A 24,704-nucleotide genomic window follows, 5' to 3' on the forward strand; every position below is an offset into this window, starting at 1 on the left:
TAGAACAATTTTCAATAAATCATATTTTTTGTACTTAGAAAATATTGAGTTATATGGTATTTTTCAAAACTTTGAAAATAATAAATAACAAGTTGAATGTTCTAGAGATTTAAAATTACTTAATTTTGTTTGAAATAAAAGCACCAAAGATAATGTGCTTTTAAAACACACTAAAAATATATATCTAATATCAATTTTTGCCAACAACAAGTTGCCTTATACTACATCGATACCAGTAAATAAGCCGCTACACTAAAGTAAACATTTTTTTATAGGTATACTTTAAAAATATACAGGTAATTATAAACATAATATAGTCTTTATTATTTAATGTTTGTTCATAATTGTTTAATCTTGATCAAATGAAAAATCCATCAAACGTTAACAATGTAGGTAGTTAATAAAAAAAATAAGACAATATTTAATTATTTAATACTATTAAATTACCTTATATTTTTATTTTTTCATCATTGTTTTTTTAATTATCTGAACAAGTTCATGATTAGATATTATATTCTCTAGAGCTGTTAGTATAGAACTTTTCTGAAATTAAGACAAAATTTGTTTAAACTAATATAATTTATAGTACAATTTAAATAATATGACATACTTTATCTTAAAAATACTGATCTTATGATTCAACTGTGAGAAATAGATAATTTAAGTGGGTGGGTATAGTGTTTAGACATCTCTGATCTCTATGAAATTGGTAAAATACAGGTTTGAACTACCACATAAAGAGAAACTCAAAATGTTGCTTATAATTAGTTGTTAAAAGGAGTTAATGAAATTGATGAGTTGGGGTAGGTGGTAGATATAGCTACTACTATACAGTCTATACACAGGAGCGTATTTAGGTAGGGGCTTTGGGTCCCGTTGCCCAGAGCGGCAAATTTTTATTTCGTACTTTACATACTGAGTACTGACGTAGTGACGTCAATCATTAATATTTTTCACAACAAATATGTGCCATAGAGACATAACATGGTGTTCTGTGATATTAACATTTTCACCATTGCGCGGCGTAGAAGTTTTTTAGTTTTTTTTTACGGAGGGGCGGCAAAATATGTGTTGCCCTTATCCTAAAATTTCTAAATACGCCACTGTCTATATACATAGGTACATTTGTCAAGTATTTTAGATGACATCGGCGACACTGAGTCTTGTAATAATATTGTCTTAATTTAGATACCTATTAAATAAATTTCTTTAAACTTATCTTCTATTGGTACATATACCAAATTCATGGTTATTAAACTTTGAAATTTAATCAAAAATACAAAATTTCTTATAAATTAAACTCGTAAGGATTTTTTTTCAGACAACCGTTTTAATTCCAAAATTTGTTGTTTATATTAGTTTATTTTTTAAAAACTAAGTAATTATACCTATATTTTAAACCATTTTTCTTATAAATTATAGTTAATATTTACAGATATATATATAACAAATGTAAAATATGATTAGAAAACATCTTTAAAACATTGCATGTTACCAGAAACCATTAACCATAAATACTTTAAACATTTGAAATAGTTTTTTCCTATTTTTGCAAAATTTTAAAATTGCAAGTGCCTAATCTGTTTTTAAAATATGCTTCTCAATTACCTACCTACCTTCGCTAAATAATCAGAAAATAAGTACCTAAAATATATAGGTACCTATATTTATCTACCTAAAAATGATACCTAATTATTAAAGAAGCACATACTATTAAAATTAATTATGTTCATTAGTAAATTATGACATTACTTGGAGAAATGACGGTGAAGGCATGTTACTGATGTGAAAACATCTAACCTGGCCATTTACATCTCCAGTAACAATATTCTAAAACTCACAATTAATACTTATCAATGCAATTTGTTTATGAATAGGAATTAATCAAATAATACTCACATTACCGTATTTAGAAAATTTCACCAGTGAGAAATGTACACCCGTCTTGCACGTAAACATCATGACAGGCTCGACCGTTTTTCTTGCGAAATCCCAAATGCATATAACTGCGCCGCTGACGCTGACAATAACCGTGGAGTTGATTGGTGACCAGTCGGCATCGTCTACAGCGTTCTAAAAATTAAACAAAATTGCATACAAGTACAGTTTACATTTTTTATTTTTATATTAATTGACCAATAATCGACGCGGGTGGAATAGACCGATGACTAATATTTTTAGTGTTTCGCGTACTTATGTCTTTTATAGACATTATATGAGTAGTATTCGTTATTGTTTGATCAGCAAACATACTTTAAAAAAAAAAATCAAAAAATTCAAAAACAATAAACCCGATTGTAAAAATAAAATTGCTAATAAAAAATGGCAATACCAGCGCACAATGCGAATACAGAATGAGTATCTATTAGTTTCTTTAATGGAAATATAATGGACTAACTAGTCTTAAGCTTGGTACCGTGGAAAGTATTTTAATGTGCAAGTACAGCTATACGACCTGCTACAAAAAGACTTGTTTCGAATTTTGCAAGTATACCTATGTTAAACCTCAGCCATTTTTTAAATACCTATACCTACCTATTTTTTTTATTTTTAATAGTAGGTAATCTTTTTGATGACTAAAAAAATGTATTATATTATATAATTATTGAACGATAAATACAGTTTTCGTTACACATTTTTTTGTAATGTTATAATGTATAAAATAAAGTGTTTTATTTTTTGAATATCTATATATTAAAATTAAATCACCTTATATGATTCAATTATATTTTTAATCTAATTTAATTTTCCATTCTTATATGAAATTATAACAACCCTAATTTTACGAAGCGTGCTCAATAAACAATATACATACACAATAACACAGAGATAGTAGTGGTACGTCGACGTTTTCCATCCAAATTTTGATTTGCCAGTCGGCTCCGTATGTAATGAAAATACTCGGGCAGAACGGCGAAAATTTGATTCCGTAAACCGGACCATTATGAGCTCTAAAAATTCTGTCATAATGATTGCAGCTGTCGATTGTATTCTGAAAAAATTATTAACTATATCAATTGACAATTTCAGTGTGTAAGATATAGGTATACGTGTGTATATGCGTAGCTACAAAAAAATAAAATAATACTTAATAGATATAGGTTACGTTGTTACGTAGGTACTAACGTTTACAAATTAGGTAGGTATTAATAAATTTTATTAAACAAAAAATACCGCGGAAGTTATGTCTTAAATGTTAACATATAATACATTAAGATACCTACGTACTTAACCTAATAAAGTTAATATTCGCCAAATTATAACAAAATCTATCATATCTCTACTATATGCTGATGATTTTTAAATTTTCGTAGAAGCAATCAAATAAGTATACTATAAAACAAATATTACAAGATTCTATAAATAATTATCTAATTGAGTGGCCATATAAGTCCAGCTTTAGATTTTCAGTTGAATATTTTAATCATTCAATCTACTACTTAAATGACATATGTGTGTAGAATGTAGTATGTATATTTTGATACGGGTGTCGCTGGTTTCCGTCAAAAATGAACATTTCGTTTTCCGCCAATACTTTTTTTGTCAAATTAAAAAAAAATTTTATTTTTTTTCCACCAGTTATAAATATTATAGAATTTTTAAGTTTGGGAATCCTAACGTAAAGATTTAATAATATTATATTGTTTAGTAACTACGATATGTGTATACACACTATATATAATATATATATATATTATATAGTTAAATAGTAATTGTACACCTACAGCTACTTACTATATTTTACTCTTATGTACAATTTTTTTCAAGTTATTATATAAGTATAATAATTTAATGATTTGATTTAAATTATTAAAAAAATTAAAACAAAACATATGAAAAAATACCAAAAAAATTAGTCTATATTTTATTCTTATGAAATGATTTTTTTTTTGTGAAAGTACCTACTACCTAATCACTAATTTAAATATAATTATTTAAAGCAATGAATTACCAACATATTTTAGTTGTATATGAAATAAAATAAAAATAATAAATATATTAGGTGTGTATTATATTTTACACGGGATATGTAAAATTATTATTGTATTTACTTATTTATTGAATACAGTGTTACCTACATTTACATAGTTTTGATAATAAAATGTTATGTCTAGATTGATTGATTGCAATTAAAATCACATTATATTTACTAAAAATAAAATATTTTTAAATTTTTACGTAGTGGTTCTCAAATTAAAATTCTATAATTTATAACTGACGAAAAAGGGAATGACGTTTTATCTAATTTTGTGGTAACCGGCAACACTCGTTGATACAGTAATATATCACTTAAAACCACATTTATACTAATTACTATGGTTATTACTTATAACCTACCAACTTAAATAAAGTCTAAGTATCAAACATTGTTCAGTAAGTATTTTAAAAAATATTTTTTTTGAGTTATTTAAAAAATTTAAGGATAAACCCAAACACAATTTTCCACTTAAAAATAAAAAACAAAATGCTCAAAATGTGATTATACAGAGTACAGACACTGCGGTTTGCGAGACGACGGGAGATGATCGTTTTTCATATTAATTTGTTTTTGATCGTTGAAACTTGAAATTTTATTTATATGTACCTAAATCGTATTGTATGATCATCGTGTCACATAACTAAAAATTCTACTAATTTTTGTCCCCTTAATCGTGTATAACCATCCGACATCCAAGAGGTTAGATGACAAAACGTTGTGTCGATCAATTGTCATATAAATATACAATACATATCACAGCAAATTTGTACTTGATAGAACTAATTTTGTATTGTTACCTATTACTTAATTAGTATTAATAAGTACCCGCCACATTGCCACAACCTCATTGAGATTTAACTAAAAATTAGTTATACAATTTTAACTGATAAATATACCTATAAATATATTCATGTGCTTGCAAATAAAAATTTGATGTTCACTAAGATTTACAAAAAAAAAAAACTAATTAATAAATAAATATTTTGAACATAAATTTTAAATTATTTACAGAATCGACATTATTAATACTAAAATATAAGTATATTAATTATATTAATAGTTTAGTTACCGGTATATAAAGGCATTTTATATAATGGTTTTAAAATTATTATTTATTTCAATTTTGCAAATTGTCTATAAGTTTCTTCAGAATTAATATTATTTCATACTTGCAATATTATGTTTTTAGATTTTGAGCAAAATTATAAACCTTATAGTTTGACAATGATGTTTTTTTTGTATGTCTGTAATCACCTTTTGATGCAGTAACAATGTTTTCATTTTCAACTTTAAGGGTGAGTTCTAGTAGCATGTTAGATCTAGTTGATACTTGGAGGTATCGACTTGAAAATTAATAAGTACTGTAGATACTTGAAATGTTAATCAAATGTTTATTTTAGCGTGGTATAATTTTCAAAATATTATGATTTTTTTTTGTTTTATTTATAAACATTTAATTTTTTTTATTTTTTTTATAAATAAATATTGATAAAAAAAAAGTTACTGTGTCAAAAGCTTAACAATTTAATAAAAGATTCTTCATAAATAATTTATCGTGTAACGGCGTAACTAAAATAGTAAAAAAATAAATTAAGAATATTTTATAGCGATTTTAATTTAAAATTTAGACGAAATTAAATATTTAATCGAAGAATAACAATGTTAGTTATTTTGTTGTAATTTAAAAATATAATTTGTGAATGCTTAAAATATTTAATATTTAAAATACTATTTTATACTTATAATAACATTTTAAAATGTAATGTTTTTAATCTTTTTTAAATCTGAGGAGAGTGGCTAATCTCCACTAAGTTTCCATTACTATATGTCTATATACCATGCTGTATATCGGAACATCGTTATAAAAATACCTGTACAACGAAACCAACTTTAGTACCAATAAAGTATGTACTTTTATTAGTTGGGTGAAACGATATGACCGTTCCCGGCATATTTTGAACGATAGTTGAAAGGTTGGATTTGTTGAGTCTTGCGGAATCGTTTCGGATTCCGCAATATATTAATGACATTTGTTCTGAAATCGATTTTAAAATAAAATTATTAAAATTTACATGTTTTATACACATTTTATTCTAATAATTAATAACCTTTGTTTAAAGTTATACCCGTAGTAAAACGTGGTGTGGTCTGTTGTAGAGGGGTGAAGGGATCATCGTTTTCTAACGATCGAACGTCATAATATTACATTCCATACATAAACTTATTCAACACTAACCAACTTCAATAAAGTTTTATACACATAGACGCAATTTGGGGGAGGTCTTGGGTGTGTTTAGCAGCGCCAGTTTGGAAATTAACCCACCCAAATTTCTGTGTTCGAAAAAACCACAGGACACATTTGCAGTGTGAGTAGTGAAACTCAAATTTACACTATTATATAGTTTTATCATTGATAAAATAGAAATTTCTCCCCTGTTTATATCTAGGTACAGTAAATGCGTTCTCGCCAAAAAATAATCTGGTTCCATAGGGAAATTTGCCTACAAAGCTACAACTGTTATAAGTATACAATGAAAATAATTGTTCTATGCTGAGTATGTTTGAATGAGTACATTTGATCTCATCAACTATAAATAATATATGCCATTTGTTATTCATTTACCAGTGCTGTATGTCTTGGAAACTCCACCTGACCATTTCCGTACCGATCCATTGCCATCTACGGACAGTATAAATTCGTCTTCTGATGTATAACTTTTTTGTAGAAACGATACAACACTCCATATAGGAAAGTTTTGTAATTGTTTCCTATAATTAATATACATAAATATAATAATAATTATCAAAATTAACTTGATTTAAAAAAAAATTAATGGCAGGCGTATTATATAGCAGTAGTATTTTAAAAATGGCTAGAAAAGTCGGATACGGAATATAAATCTATTTCATTTGAAAACTCGACAAGGAATCGAAACTATGTCCCTCAAAATGGCTTAGTGGCATTAGAATACCTATTGAAAAATTATAAATTTTCCAAATAGGCTAGTTTTTGTATGGGCAACTTTATTATAATATATATACATAATGGGTACCTATTATGTATTTATATTTTATATACCTATTTTCAAATCGATCAAATTAACTTAAGATGATAGTGATGATACATTTATAAATTGTTCGAATTGTGAGTAGGTACCTATTTTCGAGTAACCTTGTTTGTAGATACTACGGATTTTTAAACAGAATATGTTATTACATTAAACGTTAGATACCCATAATGTCTTATTATCAAATTATTTTGTGTCATTGCTAATAATAATAATAATAATAAATAACTACACAAAGAAAGAAACTATTATTTATTTACTCGTTGACTATCACCGGATCACAGATTTCTTGGACTATGTCCAATATATATACGCATCCTCCGTAACTACCGACGACGAGGATATTGGCGTTGGTTTTTGAAAAATCGAGACAAGTAATAGGCTTATTGAACTCGTACATTCTTTCCGGATAAACCGGATTCTTTAGCGACCAACAACAAACAGCACCTTTGAAACCGTTCAATTCGTTATTCCATTTGCCGTATCCCACTGCCAAAATGTCCTAAACATCGATAATATAGAATTAAACACATATTTAAGTGTTAAAAAATATTCATATTGTAATTATATTTAAATCAATCGATTCTTTAGTATTGGGATATATTTATAAATTTTAAGAATATTGTACATGAAACTTTTCGATATGATATATATGATGGTTTATTTATATTATATTACTATTGTATATTATTAAATAATATATAATATTATAAAATATTATGTACATAATTCAAGTAAAACATGTTATATTTATATAATAAGTTCAAAACAGAAACATATTTTGCCATAATATTAGATCGGATTGAAGTAAAATGAAAAAATATGTGCCACTTATATCAATTTATTGGAAAAATATGATTTTCTAATTAATTTAATTCAACTTTAATTAGAAGAAATCATTCCAATAAGCTTCAAGAATTTTATATAGTGATAATTTGGAGGATTTCCTATGAGTGTCTTCATTTTTGATCATATGATAATATGATATAACCTCGGAGTTATTGAATTACCATTATTACCTACGTCGGAGTAAAAATTTACAGTTTTTCTGAACTTTGATATCTGTATAGCTGACGAATAGGCAATAGCTACAAGTATAGTATGCTTTTATGTATGGCAATATCCAATTGCACTTACTATTGAACGGTTGTTGTCAACCTTGAAATGAATAAAAAAACAGAAAATTGAAAATTCATTGAGTTTATCGGCGATTGAATCGGAACTTTTAAACAACATAGACTTTGAATATACTATTAATGAATTCTCCAATTAAAAATCGCGAAGAAAACCTATATGTGTATTTAGAGTTATTTTTAAAATTATTTAAGAATCAAATTTCATTTTCATTTACATGATATAATTTAATAGTTAGTTAACTATAATGTAATAGTGATATGAATCTGTTTGTATTAAAAAAAATATTTATTAGTTATATTTTAACTTAGTTTTTTTTAAAACTATTTATGTAGATACCTATAGGCTATAACTTACTTAACTTTACTTTTACTACTATAATATAGTTATAATTAGCTATAACATTGATAAGTTTGTATTTAAAAAGAAATGTTTAGTAAACACCTAAATAGTCCATATTGAATTTTTTCAATAATAATAATAATAATAATATACAATTTTTAAAAAATGTTTGTAAAAAGACAGCAGTTTGTTCAGTGCTATTTACAGAGTCATAGCAGTTAAATTCAGCACTGACCACGATGATTAACTTTTAAAATCTTATTAGGTATCTCGTATCTGCTTTACAGCATTTATTTTTTACCCAAACATTAAATTTATTATTCAATTATTGCAATTATTATAACTTTATAAGTTTATGACGTAATGTATACTTACTTCATTTATAGTATTCCATACGAACGACGTGACCGAAAAATTCGATAATTTATCGTTTGAAAATTGTAATATTTCTTCTAATGTATAACGGTAAGACATTGCGTTCAATTCTGTTAATGAATTAAAAATAATATAAGTATAAGGAACTATAATGAATTGCATGATCAATATTCATACTGTCACTTGTATGCCGTGTTATGAATTCAATCTGTTTTTTGGAAAAATTGTTTGATGTCACAATTCGATCAGATATAAACAACATTTTTTTGAAATTGTGGTTTGGTTTGATTCCTAAAATATTTCAATTATTCAAATATGATATTGTTTCAATACGATTATAATTTATAAGTAATGATAATGAACAATAAAAAAGTGTATTTTTTGTTTTTATTACAAATAACAAAATTATATCTATAGAAATTTGACAATTTACTAAATATTTATAAGTACTATTAGTTTTATATATATAATACATTTTAGCATGTTTATAGGCCTTTATTTAACCTACCTTTAGCCTTTATTTATATTATGAATATAACACCCTCACCTACTATACTGAGACCACCGTGCAGATAACAGACCACTTAAAAAACTTGACAAATTTTTATCTAAATAACAATAACTATAACACTAACTATAATGGATGCCTAACACTGGCAATTATAGGTAGTATACAGTAATCATGGTAATGAATAATGATTATTACTTAGTACCTAGGCACCTAGGCACATAGCTATATACTAACTTTGGATTTTTTCCATTGACGTATTGCTATCAATTTCCTTTTGAAGTATCCATACAGATGCAATATTTGACTGATCCTAAATAAATCAAAAAAATTATTTTATCTATACCAGTTTGTAACGATGGTCAATTTTCATTTGGACTAATAATGATATAAAATATAAATTAAAAAGTATCTTTTTAAATTTCAACTGTTATACCTATTACAAGAATTTAAGAATTTAGTTATGCATGCAAATAAAATTTGAAATTAAAAAAATTGAAAACCATTGCCTACTTTTAAAGCGATTGCTTCTGTTTGTGTATGTTGTGTTCTTTGAAAGTATCTTGAAGATTGCACAGCATCAGATAATAAATACTTAGTAGTTTTTGCTATCTAAAATCAAAATAATACACAAATTAATTAATATCAAAAATTAAAATACTTTAATCCAGCGGTTCCCAACCTATGGACCGCGGGCAGCGTAAAACTGCATGGGCCATGGACCATAAAATATTAACATTAGATACCAACGTATATATTTAAAATAATATTATTATATATTTTTATTATATACCTTGTAAGTAACTTAAAATGATCAGTAGAAAATATATTATTTATAGCTATGTACTTGATTTTGTTAAAAAAATGTTAATATATTTTTTTAAATTGTATAGTCTGTTCATGTTATTTAGTAGTGGTTTCGAGTATAATTTGGCATTGAGTTGGTTTTTTTCTTATCGACTAATGAATGTATTAAATTTGAAAGAAAATATAAATCATTGTATAAAAGTTCAAAAAACTAGAGAGCTGAAACGACGTGTCACCTTTTAGTTCTAAGGATAGGTATATGATATATGTATATAGTATAATATTATGTATTTTTTTCAATTTATTATACGGTATGTTTAATTAACACGTTTATACTATAAAACATTATGTAAATAGTATAGGTATATTGTTATAAATACCTATAATAGTTATATTTTTTATCATACATAGTTGTAAGTCAATACTGACATATGAACTGTAGCACAGTTCACATAGGACCGAGATATTTAGCTTAAAAATAATTTAAATAAATTAAAATTTACAAGTAAAGTATTGTAGTGGAAATAAAATAATAAAATTAAATAAAAGTAACGTTGTAATTTTTCAAGTTTCTACGATCAAAGTTTTTTTAATTACAATAAATATTATTTAAAATCATTATTTTTTGTTTAAATGTTGTTAATATTTGAACTTCAGGCCTGTAACAAAAATTGTAAATAGGGTGAACAGACCAGTGATTGAACAGTTTAGGATTTGTTTACTTTTATAATGTAATCATGAATTGTTTTTTTTATTTTATATTTATACAGTTAGTACTTGAAGATTGGTATACCTGTATGCTTTTAAATTATTACTAAGAAACCAATATAAAACCAAATTATTCTTAAACATATTAGGTAGTTAGTTAAAAAAAAAACTGAAATCAGTGATTAAATCAATGTGCTAGTATTTTAACACTGAACCGCTAACAAGTAACAAGTAACAATAAGTAATGAAGTAAAAATAATAACAGTTAATTTTTCATATTAGATACATAGTTTTCTTAAAATTAAAACATTTGATAGCGATTTTCAATTTATGGAGGGTGTTCAATAACTGGAGAGTTCAATATTTATTTTTGGTAATTTAAAATTGTTGTTAGAACAACTTATGAAGAATCTTGTATTCAATTTTCAAGCCTTAGTTATACAAATTTAAATGATCTGATTTTTTAACTACACAAATATTAATTTGCACATTTTCATGATTTTGACTATGTATTGTCTTTATTTTTTTTTTTAATAACTGTATGAAAAACTTATGAGAAACTTTATATTTAATATTCAAGTTTTTTAACTATAAATAAAAATTTGATCAACATTTATCGAAAAAAAAAACTAAAATTTTCAAAAGTACCTATAACTATATAAAATATAAATAATAAAATAAACGGGAACGGTGCTAAAATAGGGAAATTATAAAATTGCTAAATTATAAATAACGTATAGTCGTGATGTAAATTTTAGTATAGTCAATATAGATAAGTGAAAATGGCTACAGAACTTATAAATTAACATTTTATACTTGTAAAAATACTTAAAAATGGCTTACTAATTAATGAGAAAACTTAAATTATAATTATTTTAATTTCTGAAGTACTTGCATATGTAATATACATCGTTATTTATTATTATTTTATGCTTTATGTATACACAGTTACATCTTCCATTCCATAATGTAATATAATGTAAGATATACGATATATATTTATATTACTTACGCTAGCTAGGAACTAGGTATTACCTACAATCTTTAAACATTTATTAAAAATGAAACCATTTGAAAATTAAAATTTGAATAACATGGAATTAAATACCTATATATATATAATATATGAGACATTTGATGATTATACATTTACACGATTACTTTATTCTAAATTACTTATCTCAAATACAAACCTCGTTTTGTGTAATGTTTGAAGTATTCTTGGTAGATAGTGCCAAAGACGGTAATTCTAAAAGAGTATTGGTTTCAGTTTCATACAATGCAGTTTTGAAAAGTTGAATGTCGGGTGTCTTAAATGGCTGATTTTGAATTTTGACTACTTTCAAGATTTCGATTTCTAAATTATAAATAAAAACTTTAATATTAGCCACTTATATTTTATTTGAAAAATTCATTAGAAATTTAATAGACCTTTGATTTGGTTAAAATACTATCAGGGGCATAATTATAAGGGGGTGATGGGGATAGATCCATCAGAGTCTTATTTTACTAATATTTTTCAATATTTATATAATTTAATAGTAATATAACTATAATATTATAAATAACTTTTATTTTTTTTTGGAAGTGATAAAATTTAAATTTTTTACTAGAAAATGTAGTTAACCTCCCCCCCAAAGGAAAATTTCTAATTACTAATACCTATAGTATAGATAATATTCAAAGGTGCAAAGACGTCCGCAGAAATATAAACCAGAGGGGGGGGGGGGTGACTATTGGCCTGTCAAAAGTTAAGAATATAAATATATAATACAACACAAATATTTTTTACAAAAAATAAACAATTAATAATAACTATAATAACTTACTGGAGAACCCTAGCTGGCCCTGATTTTAATAATAATAATAACTACAGTAATATAATTGTACGAATTCAAAAGTATCACGATTTCATGGTCATTTGTGACGTATTAATGAACTGTTGAATGTTGATAATAATAATAATCATAATAATAAATAAATAATCGGGCTAGATGACTAGATCTACATACATGATACATCGTTAAGTTACTATAGATAATAATTTGGGAATTGTTAAAGCTACTTATTTTAATAACTTATAAGGCTCATAGTCCATAGACCATATAGTAGATATTAAGATATATGTTGAATTGTTGACCATGATAACTGCGGTGTTCAATGTTATAAATTCGTCGCATTTATAACGGTCGTCGGTGGTCGGTCAGTATCATGGATAAAATTAACATATTGTGATCATTTTAGCGAATATATTATTGTAACTTTGAGGGCTGGATTTAGAGTTTCTGATACCCAGGGCAAATCTTTTTTGAGGCCCCTATGGACTACTAGCTAGCAGCAAAAAAAAAATTATAAAATAAACTCAATATCTAAATAGTTAAGGAAAACAATATCAATATTTGATAAAATATAATTGTACGAAAAGTAGTAAAAACTAATCGTCGTAGGAGGAAAAATGCAGTGAAAATGTTATTCCGTTTTCATTGATATAGTTGTATCACGCCCCTCGCACGTAATTCGTCTCGAATGTGTTAAAACCCAAAATCAAAACAGAAAAATATAATTACATTATTTAACATATAAACTATTAAAATTTAAATTGTAAAAAATTTAGGTAAAAGGTGCACTTTAAAAATATTGTTTTTCAAGCTTTTTTGCCTACATATGCAGTGGCGTACTGGCGTATTTAGGATTTTATTTTCATGGATATCTACGTATGTACTGCTTTTACTAAAATCAGTTGAATTATTGATTTTAATGATTTTATAGTATAAAATCAATGCTGAAATCAATTTTAATTAATTTTAAATAAAATTTAAGAACAAGCTATTAAGAAATATTTAAAGAATATCATTCTGTAATAAATTATCAGTGTTGAATAATATCTAGATAAGTTAACTAGATACAAATTATAAGTATACCTACATATTATCTAGATAAATAAATAAATTAGTATCTAATTGATAACTAAAATTTAAATTATGGAAACCTACATAAATCTCGTGTTGTGCACGTGTAAATTTTTTCAATAATTGTTTACTCGTTTAATCATTTTATATATCAATTATAATATATTACCACAATACTATATATATATATATAGTATATATGAGTATAAATAATAATACAATTTGCTGGGCTGTTTCCCTGTAATAATTATCTTCTATGCTGTTGCCATAATTTTTAGATTACAATATTTTAATGTTCGGTAAATTATATAAATATAACTACTCAAACATTTATATCTATATACTAGAGTTGGACACCACAATGTTACTAGAAGGCCAATATTTTAAAAGTAGAAATCTAGCGAACATATAGAAAGTAAAAACCAAAAAAAAGGTCAATAAAATTTATAATTGACATTTATAGTTCAATATTAGATAATAATTCATATCTAAATTTTACAATAAAAATTATGTCGGTTTTATAAATATAATAAAATAAAATATAAAAAATCCTACAATTTTACATTTTTATAAAGTAATTTGAAATGTATCACGGGCCACCGCGGTAGTTAAAAATGGTACGCCATAAAACTCCTTTATGTCTTTGGATCACCATAATAAATTAATTTAAATGTATTATTATTTATAAGTTTATAACCATAGTCCAAATTTAATTGATATTGCAACTTTTTTCAGTTAAGATAAATAAAATCTGATAAAATATATAGTCTATACTCTATATATACACTTTATATGTTCCCTCATTCTTTCTACCTATTTAATTTTTTAATGCAATTTTTTGCAATTTCCCACGTTTTTGGATTTTTTTAAATTTTGTATGTTTTAATGAACAAAATGCTTAACTAAACTAAATTTGTTATTACATAAATAGATTATTTAACAATGGTAATTAATTTAATATATAAAATCTTAATACATACCTATATGTAACTTATTTTGTTTATTTTAGGAAAAAAGCTTTCCTAAAAGTACACTATCGAGAATAAATAAACAAAGAAAAGTAATGCTAAGTATACCTTATTACCTCCCGAACCTATTATTAAAAGGTGGGGAACATGGTTAAATGCGGCACTTTTCTATACAAATAATTTTGAAAAATGTTTAATTGTGATTAATTCTTTTTTTTAAATAATTTTTTTATTAATTTTAATTCAAAAAAGTAATACATTCATATATTTTCTTTTTCTAATTAATTTAACTATAATTAAGAATTTAATATAATTTTTTATGTGACTTACATTTTTACAGTGCAATTTATTATGCATTTTTTATGTATATTTTGGTATAATTAGACAATTTGTGTGTCTTTTAAATGGAATTAAACTCGATCTCTTTTTATAACATATATCCCCTCCCATCGAAAATTCCTGGGCACGCCATTACCCATCCATGCTATATATTAAAATATTTAGAATTCGTTGGATGCCTCGATGTCGTTATATTATCCACGTGACATCTTGACGTAGGTATTAATTTTGAACCCCAACTGATATAAATACAAAACAAAATTTATTTTTTGAAGGTGATTTATTTTTATACAAATTTTTCAAAGCTAAGGTCAAAAAGTTTTATAGTATATTCTGGCACCCGGATGCCTATCAAACATATGCTTCCCAGAGAAAACATTAAAACCCTCCGTCAAATCCGGTCCTAATTTAACACGAACACTAATTTATATTACATTTATAATAACATTTTCGATAAAGGAGCTAGTTAGCATGATGTATACCGTATGTAATAACACTAATAACTAATACATATTAATACATTTATTCTACTCTGTGATAATACCTTGTAAATACTAAATAGTGAATAGATACCTACGTGAAAATAATTACAAATTGTTGGTTTAAATTTGGCAACGTCGCTCAAAATATTTTATGCTCGTAATTGCGTTATTAATTATTAATATAATTCTCTATCATATTTTACTGACATCATTGTCCCGCGTCAGTGCGGTTTACCCATCTAATGAATGTGATGACAATTTACGAATATCTGATTAAATGAGAATCCAGATTGATTAGTTTTTGTGTTATTAAATTGTGTTTTGTTGTACCCAGTATTTTTCATGGTTTTCATCATACATAATTATATATATATATATATATATATATAATATATATAAACAATGATAAAAATTTACTTACATACAATACACCTATAAGGCTATACCTAATTTATTCTGCTGTAAAAAGACTAAAAATTAATAACATAATAAATCTTTTGTTCTAAATTTCTATTATAATTTACCTACTTGTCCGACCTTTATTAAGTACATAATAATAAAAGTGTTAGTGCATTATTGCATACCGTTTTCTAAGCTTGTACATATTTTCTCAATATTGTCCTCGTCGAAATGAAATATTTGTTGCAATTTCTGTGTTTTGAGTTTGTATTTATCCATTACGCTGTTTTTTTATGTGATAATTTAACAAAATAAAAATTCATAGTTTTGGTTATCACTGTGAATATGAATACTAAGTAACCTCGATTTGAAAATAAATCCAAAACGTTTGTAACTTTGTTATTATCGATTAAACAGACAAAAACACAAAGGTTAGCATATAATAACGAATCAAGAAAGTGGGTTGTACGGCTGTAATATGTTGTACTTATAAGATAATTGTATAAAAGGCAATGCTTTTAAAGGTAAATCAAGAATCAAACTACATAGACACATATTAGTATACATATTAGTTGCAGACAAAGCCAATATTATAAATAGGTAATTATAACATAACAACACGCGGACACGGGTTTTGTTATCAAAATACTTATTGCCGACAGTCGACATAAATTTAATAAAAACCACGTGAGTTGCGGACAAAAATATTTCCCTTCGCAACTTTTTCAGGACTTGGAAAAACTACTAAAACAATTTAGTAGATAGTTTATTTAGTTTATTGCCATTTTCATCTACTGTAGATGTAGATGGCAACAAAAATATTTGTCAGTGTGACTATATTGTCTCTTGAAAAAGAACAATCGTTGTTCTTAAAATGTTTTTTTACAAATATATTGTCATCAACGGTGTTATGGTAAACATTTTTTTTAAACAGCCTGTATAAATGCTAATCTATTAATTTCACCACTTGAATATTGCAACATTTGGTTCTTGTTGAATGCCTCCTACGCGCGGTTTTCAAGTTGAAATTTTAATTTCAGTAATTTAGTAGTGATGCTGGGATTATATTAGCCTGCTGCCTGGCATCCGTAACTCAAATCGTTGTTTCCGGAACCCCAGTTGGGTACCAATTTTTTTTTTAAAGGTTACTAATTGTTACATAATAAATTATAATAACACGCCAAACAATTTTTTATTTTTGACCTTGGGAGCCATGGTAACGTAGGTAAGTACTTTAAGCACAGAATAAAAAAAAATGTAAAATTTATTCAGTGCCTAAAGTATAGTTATATTAAAAAATAACAGATATACCTACAGTAGACAGCTAGAGTAAAAAAAGTATTTACCTATAAATATTCATTTCGATTCTTATTTTATCAAAATTTAATCCTATACCTATTATAAAATATATTTTTTTGTTGATCTTACCACGCATGTGAAAAAATCTTACGTATGCATTACCTTTACCTATAGGTTATTAGAATATTATTACTTAATTTTGAAATAACTATGAAAGCAGTTGTCAATGAATTTTCCGTTCTGCATTTGGTATTTTAGTTGGAAAAAGACAATATAAAAATTATTGTACGATAATAATTAATTATTAACATTTATAAAACGTTTGTCTGGTAATTCAAAAACTATTGTTTTTTTTTTTTTTAATGGGTTGGTATTCGTTAATTGAATAGGCAAGTAATTAAAATTAATATAATTAGGTCATTAATATTATACTCTCATATTTTAATTTTAATATTGGTACCTATGCGTGATTCTGAAATCTCCATCGTAGCAGTGCCTATAATCCGTTAAATTATAATAGATAATAGTAATTAGTAAAAAAAAAATACTTTTGTAAGATTATTACGTAAAAAAACAATAAAATCTACTGCAATGAGTGATAAAGTAGAGGTCAATAGCCCAGTCAATAGACGCCATAAAAAGGCTGATAAAACATTATTATTTTACAATAATATATTAATACGATTAGAATTATGATAATTAACAAAGAGGAACCGTCTCGGCGGCGGTAGCGTCAGCAGCTTGCTGGACCATGTTCGCCGCACCCGAGTGCCGGACAGTGAAAAGTGAAACCCGAGAAACTCATAACGATCGATAACGCAATATTATTCTGTTTCATTATCAGTCCGACCGGCCGGCGGAAAACAAAATAGTCCGAAAACAAAATCGTTCTTTTATTCATAGTATTGGTATTTTAATCGTGATTATAGTTTTTTTTTTTTTTTTTTTAATTAAAATGGTGAACAACAATAATAATATTAATATTTAGTATTGTTAACGAGAAAAAAAAAAACGGTCGAACGACGACGACGCAAACACGGTATTGCGAAGAGTATCGAGACGATTATAATCGCGGTTTTGTAAATCGACGTCGATTTCCTCCCCATAACATTTTTGTAAAAATAAAGAACAATAACAATCGCAAAGGATGCTACACCGGGCACCGGTGACGGGGGGGGGGGGGGACGGTCGCAGTCAGCTGCGCCCGGTGGACAGTTCAGAAAGATCGGAATAACCACCGCCTCCCGCCGAGCCGAGTACAGCCGCTAGCAGATAGGCAACCGGCACCGGTACGGTCGTGTCTCGTGCGGTCGGTTGTGCTCGTTAGCGATTCACAATTCACTTTTCAGTCATTCGAACGCGGCTCACGCTTCGTGTCTGCCGTCGCGGCGTCGTGTCATTCTATCGCGACCAATCGATTACGTAATAAAAAAAATAGTTCTGAGGTGCGCCCGGCGGACGGTCTGTACGGCGTGTGGTTGACGAGTTGATCTTTCAGTTCTCTCGAGCCATGACGACGGGTCTTGTCGTCGTCATTCTACCACAGCCTTTGTACGAATAACCGACAACTATGGGAGCCAAAGTGTCCAGAACCGATTTTGAGTGGTCGCCCACGGAAGAACCGCACGCGACGCGTAGGAAAGAGATTTTAGGTTCGTATCTTGACACGTTCTAGACCTGTGTTCAATCTTATCTGTACGTCGTCGCCAATGTTTATCTCTTTATAGGTACCTATATACTTACGCACAAGACTATAAATCTACATTTATGTTTTGTGACCTTAGCCCTTAGGTAATTAGGTAGGTTGAGTGTTGAGTTAGTTCTAAAAAACACAATTTTATAAAAGTAGTTTTATGTTGTAGGTAGTGTATTTCCGGTTTTTTTTATATAGTAAAAAACGTTTGGTTAAAATTTAAATTATTTCCGTCTAATCCAACCCTTTATCATATAATTGAAATACAATTCTAAACTTCAGAGTGTAGAAATATGAATTATTTTTAAAAAAAATATGATACTTCAGTATTTTGATAATATTACTTTATTTTGGAATTGATGTACATTAAATAAGTTCATTTCTGCAATAAAAATATATTATATGTTTGTCAGTAGAAGAAAATCAGTTTATTTTGAATATCACTGTGTAAATGTATGCTATTCAATTTGTTCAATTAAAATAGATAGTTTATAATACATTATTAATTTTATTTTTAGATTGAATAAAAAAAAGAGCATAGGTATTTGAAATAAAAAAATAATTGAATAGAATTGTTTTTTTTTCATTAAGGTTTATTGTCAATAAAATTTTAACTTAAAATTTAATTATTTATAGAGTTTATTTTTTTTTAAATTTTCTAGCCAAATATTGTTGATGGACAATTTTAAAACTAGATATAATTGGGCATATTCATGAGTCATAGTTAGGTAACCTTTAAGCTTATACTTATGTTTTTTTTGTTATTTTAATTATTAAATAATATTTAAAAATTATACCTATATATAATACCTAATATATACCTACCAGCCTAAATCAAAATGAATGAATTTTAATATGTTCATTATTAACAATTAAAAAAGCCATAAAAATATCAATTGCTTATAAAGTTATAAAATAATATAGATTTTATATTTAATCATATTATATATTTACAAGTTATGTAATATAATATTATCTTGAAACGCTTTGCTTATTTGCTTGGGTTTTGTATACCCAAGCAGGAAGTTGTGTCTGTGTATAATTATACTGATTAATAAAATTAACAAATATGTATTAGTTACAATCACTCTTGTATTATATTATAGGTAGGTACTGTATTGTAAATTAAAACCTTATATGAAACACAATTTACAAATATATATTTTTTTAATATTATAGATCCTTTACCATAAAATATGATTACATTTAATCAGTGGCGCCGTAAGTTTTTAAAATGTGGTTGGGCAATTTCTAAACTTTGAGGCCTCAATACCCACTGGTATGAAAAACATTTTCAATTAAGGAAAGTGTGGAGGGTAAAAATATACTTTTACTCATAACCTTAACATGGAATCGGTGCCACTGCATTTAATAAAATTTAGTAAAAAATTATACTCATTTATATGTATATATATATAAACTCATATTATAATATCTATTAATATATATTTTTGAAATTAGACAAGTATATTAGTTATACTAATAAAGGATCTTAAAATTTGTGTATATATATTAATTTGTATGACAATTAATTTAATTCAAAAATATTACTCTGTCAAATAAAATTAATTATTTAAATTATCAATTTCCATATTATGTATTATCCTTGGCAGCGTTATCTCTGTTGAACATTGACATCTAACTATAAATCATTTAATTATGTATAGAACATTTTATCAAGGCTAATCATTTTTAGTTTTAGTTGAACTATAAATGTATATCTCAGTTTTATTAAGAGTTCAATCAAATTAATATTGTTAATAATAATATAATATCCATGATAAAGTTTGAAATAAAATCAATTAGTTGAATATATTACTAAGATTTATTTTCTTATAAATATTATTGATTATAAGTATTCGAGTAAATACTATTTAAAATCTATGTTTATATTTATTCATATATTTGTATAATGCAGAGGTTTGAGGTATAATAATATAATATTATATAATATATTTATATAATAATTTTAGAAAATTGTAATTCTTCATAGTATAAATAACTTAAGAAAAATTCAAAGAGATGTATGTAGTTGACTAGATTACTTTTATGCTTTATAATTAGTACTTAAGTTAAGTAATTTTACTCTTTTTGTCATGTTATAAGTTGTGCCGGTAAATTAAGTTCATTGAATTTTAATATCTGTGGTATGTTTATCATAATATGTGTTAAGAAAATTTGAAAAAAAATGTTATTTAATTTTTTAATACATTTATAAGTTTGGGTATAAGAATTAAATTTTAAATCTAGGTACAGTCGAGTCGCGATAACTTGAAGTTGTTGGGAGATAAAAATTTGCTTTGAAATATCTAACTTGAATTTATATTAATCTATATACAATATATATTTCTAGGGGAATAGAAAAAAATTTGAGTTGTCAAGTTTTTCGAGTTATTGCGACTCCACGGTATTTGAAAATTGCAAATATCTTATAACAATTATAAATTTATGCTGAAGTATAATGTTTAAATAAAGATGTTTTCAGAGACATTTCATTGAATTACATTTTTCTCAAATAAAATATGTTAATCCTATAAAATTAATTAATATTTTAAACAATTTTTAATTATTGAGTATGGTAAATATAAGAATATTATATACCGAGTGAAGTATTATAAATTATAGGTACTAATATGTACTATTGTACTACACTAAATTATGAAACCAACTATTATAAATTTTATTTTCCAATTATGTAAATTTTTAAAGCAATTTATAATATATTTATATACATTTCAAATGCAATCTAATAGGTACTAATTATTTTTATAAAAATAAATAATCTTATCTGAAACACAATAAAGGTTAGAAAATGTTAAAATTCAAATTTAGTGATAATGTTATTATTTGATTTCAGAAAAGTACCCAGAAATCAAGAAACTTTATGGCCCAGATAAGAATTTTAAATGGATTGTTGTAATTACTACAATATTGCAGTTGGGATCTCTTTTTTTGATTAGTGATTTAAGATGGCCAACTGTTATAATATTAGCCTATTGTTTTGGAGGTGTTGTAAATCATTCATTGATGCTTGGTAAGATATAATTTACTAATATTAATTGTATGGTGCTTGTTTAATTACTTTTTACTGCTATATTGATTACTATTTTAATAAATATTTTCAGCAATCCACGAAATTGCCCATAATATGGGATTTGGACCAAAATATCCAATGTACAATAAGTTATTGGGTATGTTTGCTAACTTACCCATTGGTCTTCCATTCTCTGTAACTTTTAAACACTACCATCTAGAACATCATCGGGTAAATAATATAATTCACCAGTAAATTATTCATAGTTTACTATAGGTGATATATTTTATACTTTCTTATAAATATCCTATAAATATATTTTTAAACATCTGTGTCTAATGTAAAATCTATAACTACGGTTCTTTGTTTGATAAAAAAAAAAAGAAGTATATTTTAGAAAATTCTTAAATTATCTTCATTTATTTGTGTACAATATATTTTATATAATATTATTAAACCAATACAATATAATTTACATAATTATTTTATTATATACAGTACCAAGGAGATGAGAAACTTGACACAGACATACCTACATATGTTGAAGCAAAATTATTTAATTCAACATTTGGAAAGTTTATCTGGGTATTACTGCAGCCATTTTTCTATGCTTTAAGACCTATGTTTGTTTATCCAAAAAATCCAACTGCACTTGAAATCATTAGTGTTGCTATTCAGTTAGCATTTAATTATTGGGTATATTTATATTTTGGTAAGCTTATTGTATAAAAATTGAATTTTAAAATGTATACAAAATTCTTAAGTATTATTTAGTTGATAATTTTGTATAAATAAAATGTTAATAGGTACAAAAGTAATAACATATATGTTAGCTGGTTCATTGATGGCAATGGGTCTTCATCCAGTGGCAGGTCATTTTATTTCCGAGCATTATATGTTTCACAAAGGATATGAAACATACTCATATTATGGTCCATTAAATTTTATAACATTTAATGTTGGCTATCATAATGAACATCATGATTTTCCATTTGTTCCGGGTTCTAAACTTCCGCAAGTGAGTGTTAAAAATAATTTCTTAAAAGCAATTTTGCTAATTCAAACTTTAATATATAAACAACATTTTGTTGTAGTTTGTATTCTCATAAATTTTAATAGTCAATTATTCTTATTTCATTTGAAATTAATGTTAATGAGGAATTAAACTTATCTGCTAATTTATTATTATTTTTAATTTTTTAGTTATATAACATGCAATATTTAATGTTTGAAATGCTATTTTATTTCAATTATTTTATTGTACTAAATTATTTTAAAATATATTCATATAATTTAGTTTTGTACCTAACAATTATTTAATACAAAATAGCAACAATTTTAATATATTCTTACATGCTGACTTCCAATATTAAAATATTTAAAAACATGTTCATGTATTTAGGTCAAGAAAATTGCACCAGAGTTTTATGATAATTTACCTCAACACCATTCATGGACAAGCGTGCTATATGATTTTATAATGGATCCTAGCATTGGACCATATGCACGAATAAAGCGTAAACATAAAGGATTGAAATTTTAAATTATTTCTTAAACATAAATTAAACTAAATGTCTATAGACGAAACTGTAATCTGGATAAGAAAAGCCATAACTCAGTTTAAGCTCTCTATTTTTTGTTATTAGTTTAAAAAAAAAATAAAAATTTTAAAAATTAATTTGCCAAAATTGTTTTTTTTTTCATTATTATTTTTCTTATTATTAATACATTGAATTTATTTTATCAAGAGCTTTCTCTTAATATTGTCCCAAAAACCAATTTAATAATTGTCATGTCAGTTACATTCTTTAACCAGAATTTATAATGTATTATTTTATTTTATTTTGGTATCCACGATAATCACTTACTTTACTGTTTGTTTAATAATACAATTATGATTTTTGTTAGGTTTTTCCAAAAATAATCTGTAAATAACAAGTATTAGCTTTAAAGCATAAAGTTTTTTATTTTTTATTATTATGTAAGAAGTATGAATATTAATCGTTAATAAATTTTTAAGGTAAATTTAATAATAATGTATGAAAGTAGATGTATCAATTATAAGGTAACAAATTTTAATCAAATAAATATTTGATATCCAACTATTAAAAAAAAAGTTTAGTATATCGATGATTCTCACCAAAACTATAAAAAAATGTATTCTACTTATTAATATTTAATAACCTAACTAATAAAAACATTAAAATATGATAGAATCATTTTACTTCAAAATGAATATGTATAATATATTATATATGATAATTAAATATTATATTTATAATTATTATTATAACATTCAGAAAGATGTTGGTGACTTTTGGACTTTTGAATAATCATTTTTATAGTTGCAACTATTAAAAATTTATCAACATTTTACCTAAGTTTTGTCTTTATTTAATAATTATAATAATATATTATGAGTTTTTAGTTTCCATTTTAACTATAAAGCTCTAATTAAAAAATTTTATGTCAGTTTCTATTTATTTAAGTCTGATTATATTTAATCATATTTCCAAGTCATCAATATTTTTAATTTTGCAACTATTATGTAGTATACATTTTTACCTTGAATAATATTGATAATTTATGAAAAAATAATTTTATTTATCAAAATTAATTCACATATTTTATCATTAGAATGTACAGAATATAATTTTTTT

At 25.4% G+C, this 24,704-nt stretch overlaps 2 protein-coding genes across 2 annotated transcripts; one reads left to right on the top strand and one right to left on the bottom strand.

The window, feature by feature from the left end:
• Window positions 1–420: 420 nt before the first annotated feature.
• Window positions 421–16,371, bottom strand: LOC132927341 (dynein axonemal intermediate chain 4-like). Its single transcript, XM_060991854.1, has 13 exons — window positions 16,204–16,371; window positions 12,115–12,278; window positions 9,920–10,018; window positions 9,644–9,719; window positions 9,076–9,189; window positions 8,899–9,008; window positions 7,308–7,549; window positions 6,603–6,748; window positions 5,851–6,014; window positions 2,816–2,992; window positions 1,900–2,073; window positions 1,753–1,830; window positions 421–543 (listed from the first exon to the last, which is right to left on the bottom strand). Exons 1-13 carry the CDS (start codon window positions 16,295–16,297, stop codon window positions 457–459), a joined length of 1,725 nt encoding a protein of 574 aa, XP_060847837.1. The 5' UTR covers window positions 16,298–16,371; the 3' UTR covers window positions 421–456.
• A 2,176-nt stretch (window positions 16,372–18,547) lies between these two features.
• Window positions 18,548–23,722, top strand: LOC132926891 (sphingolipid delta(4)-desaturase DES1). Its single transcript, XM_060991312.1, has 6 exons — window positions 18,548–18,969; window positions 21,868–22,044; window positions 22,136–22,275; window positions 22,543–22,756; window positions 22,851–23,062; window positions 23,447–23,722. The coding sequence occupies exons 1-6, from the start codon at window positions 18,888–18,890 to the stop codon at window positions 23,585–23,587; spliced, it is 966 nt and encodes a 321-aa protein (XP_060847295.1). The 5' UTR covers window positions 18,548–18,887; the 3' UTR covers window positions 23,588–23,722.
• Window positions 23,723–24,704: the final 982 nt, after the last annotated feature.

This window comes from Rhopalosiphum padi, chromosome 3 (assembly GCF_020882245.1).
Source record: "Rhopalosiphum padi isolate XX-2018 chromosome 3, ASM2088224v1, whole genome shotgun sequence".
NCBI classification, from domain to species: domain Eukaryota; kingdom Metazoa; phylum Arthropoda; class Insecta; order Hemiptera; family Aphididae; genus Rhopalosiphum; species Rhopalosiphum padi.

Excerpts from the sequence above, each read along its gene's own strand:
- LOC132927341 (XM_060991854.1), bottom strand. The coding sequence starts at position 16,297 with ATGGATAAATACAAACTCAAAACACAGAAATTGCAACAAATATTTCAT. Across the intron at positions 7,550-8,898 it reads TATGGAATACTATAAATGAA|GACATTTTGGCAGTGGGATA; the intron begins GTAAGTATACAT and ends ATCGATGTTTAG. Across the intron at positions 2,993-5,850 it reads AAGTTGGTTTCGTTGTACAG|AATACAATCGACAGCTGCAA; the intron begins GTATTTTTATAA and ends TAATTTTTTCAG.
- LOC132926891 (XM_060991312.1), top strand. The coding sequence starts at position 18,888 with ATGGGAGCCAAAGTGTCCAGAACCGATTTTGAGTGGTCGCCCACGGAA. Across the intron at positions 22,276-22,542 it reads ACCATCTAGAACATCATCGG|TACCAAGGAGATGAGAAACT; the intron begins GTAAATAATATA and ends TATTATATACAG. Across the intron at positions 22,757-22,850 it reads TTGGGTATATTTATATTTTG|GTACAAAAGTAATAACATAT; the intron begins GTAAGCTTATTG and ends AAATGTTAATAG.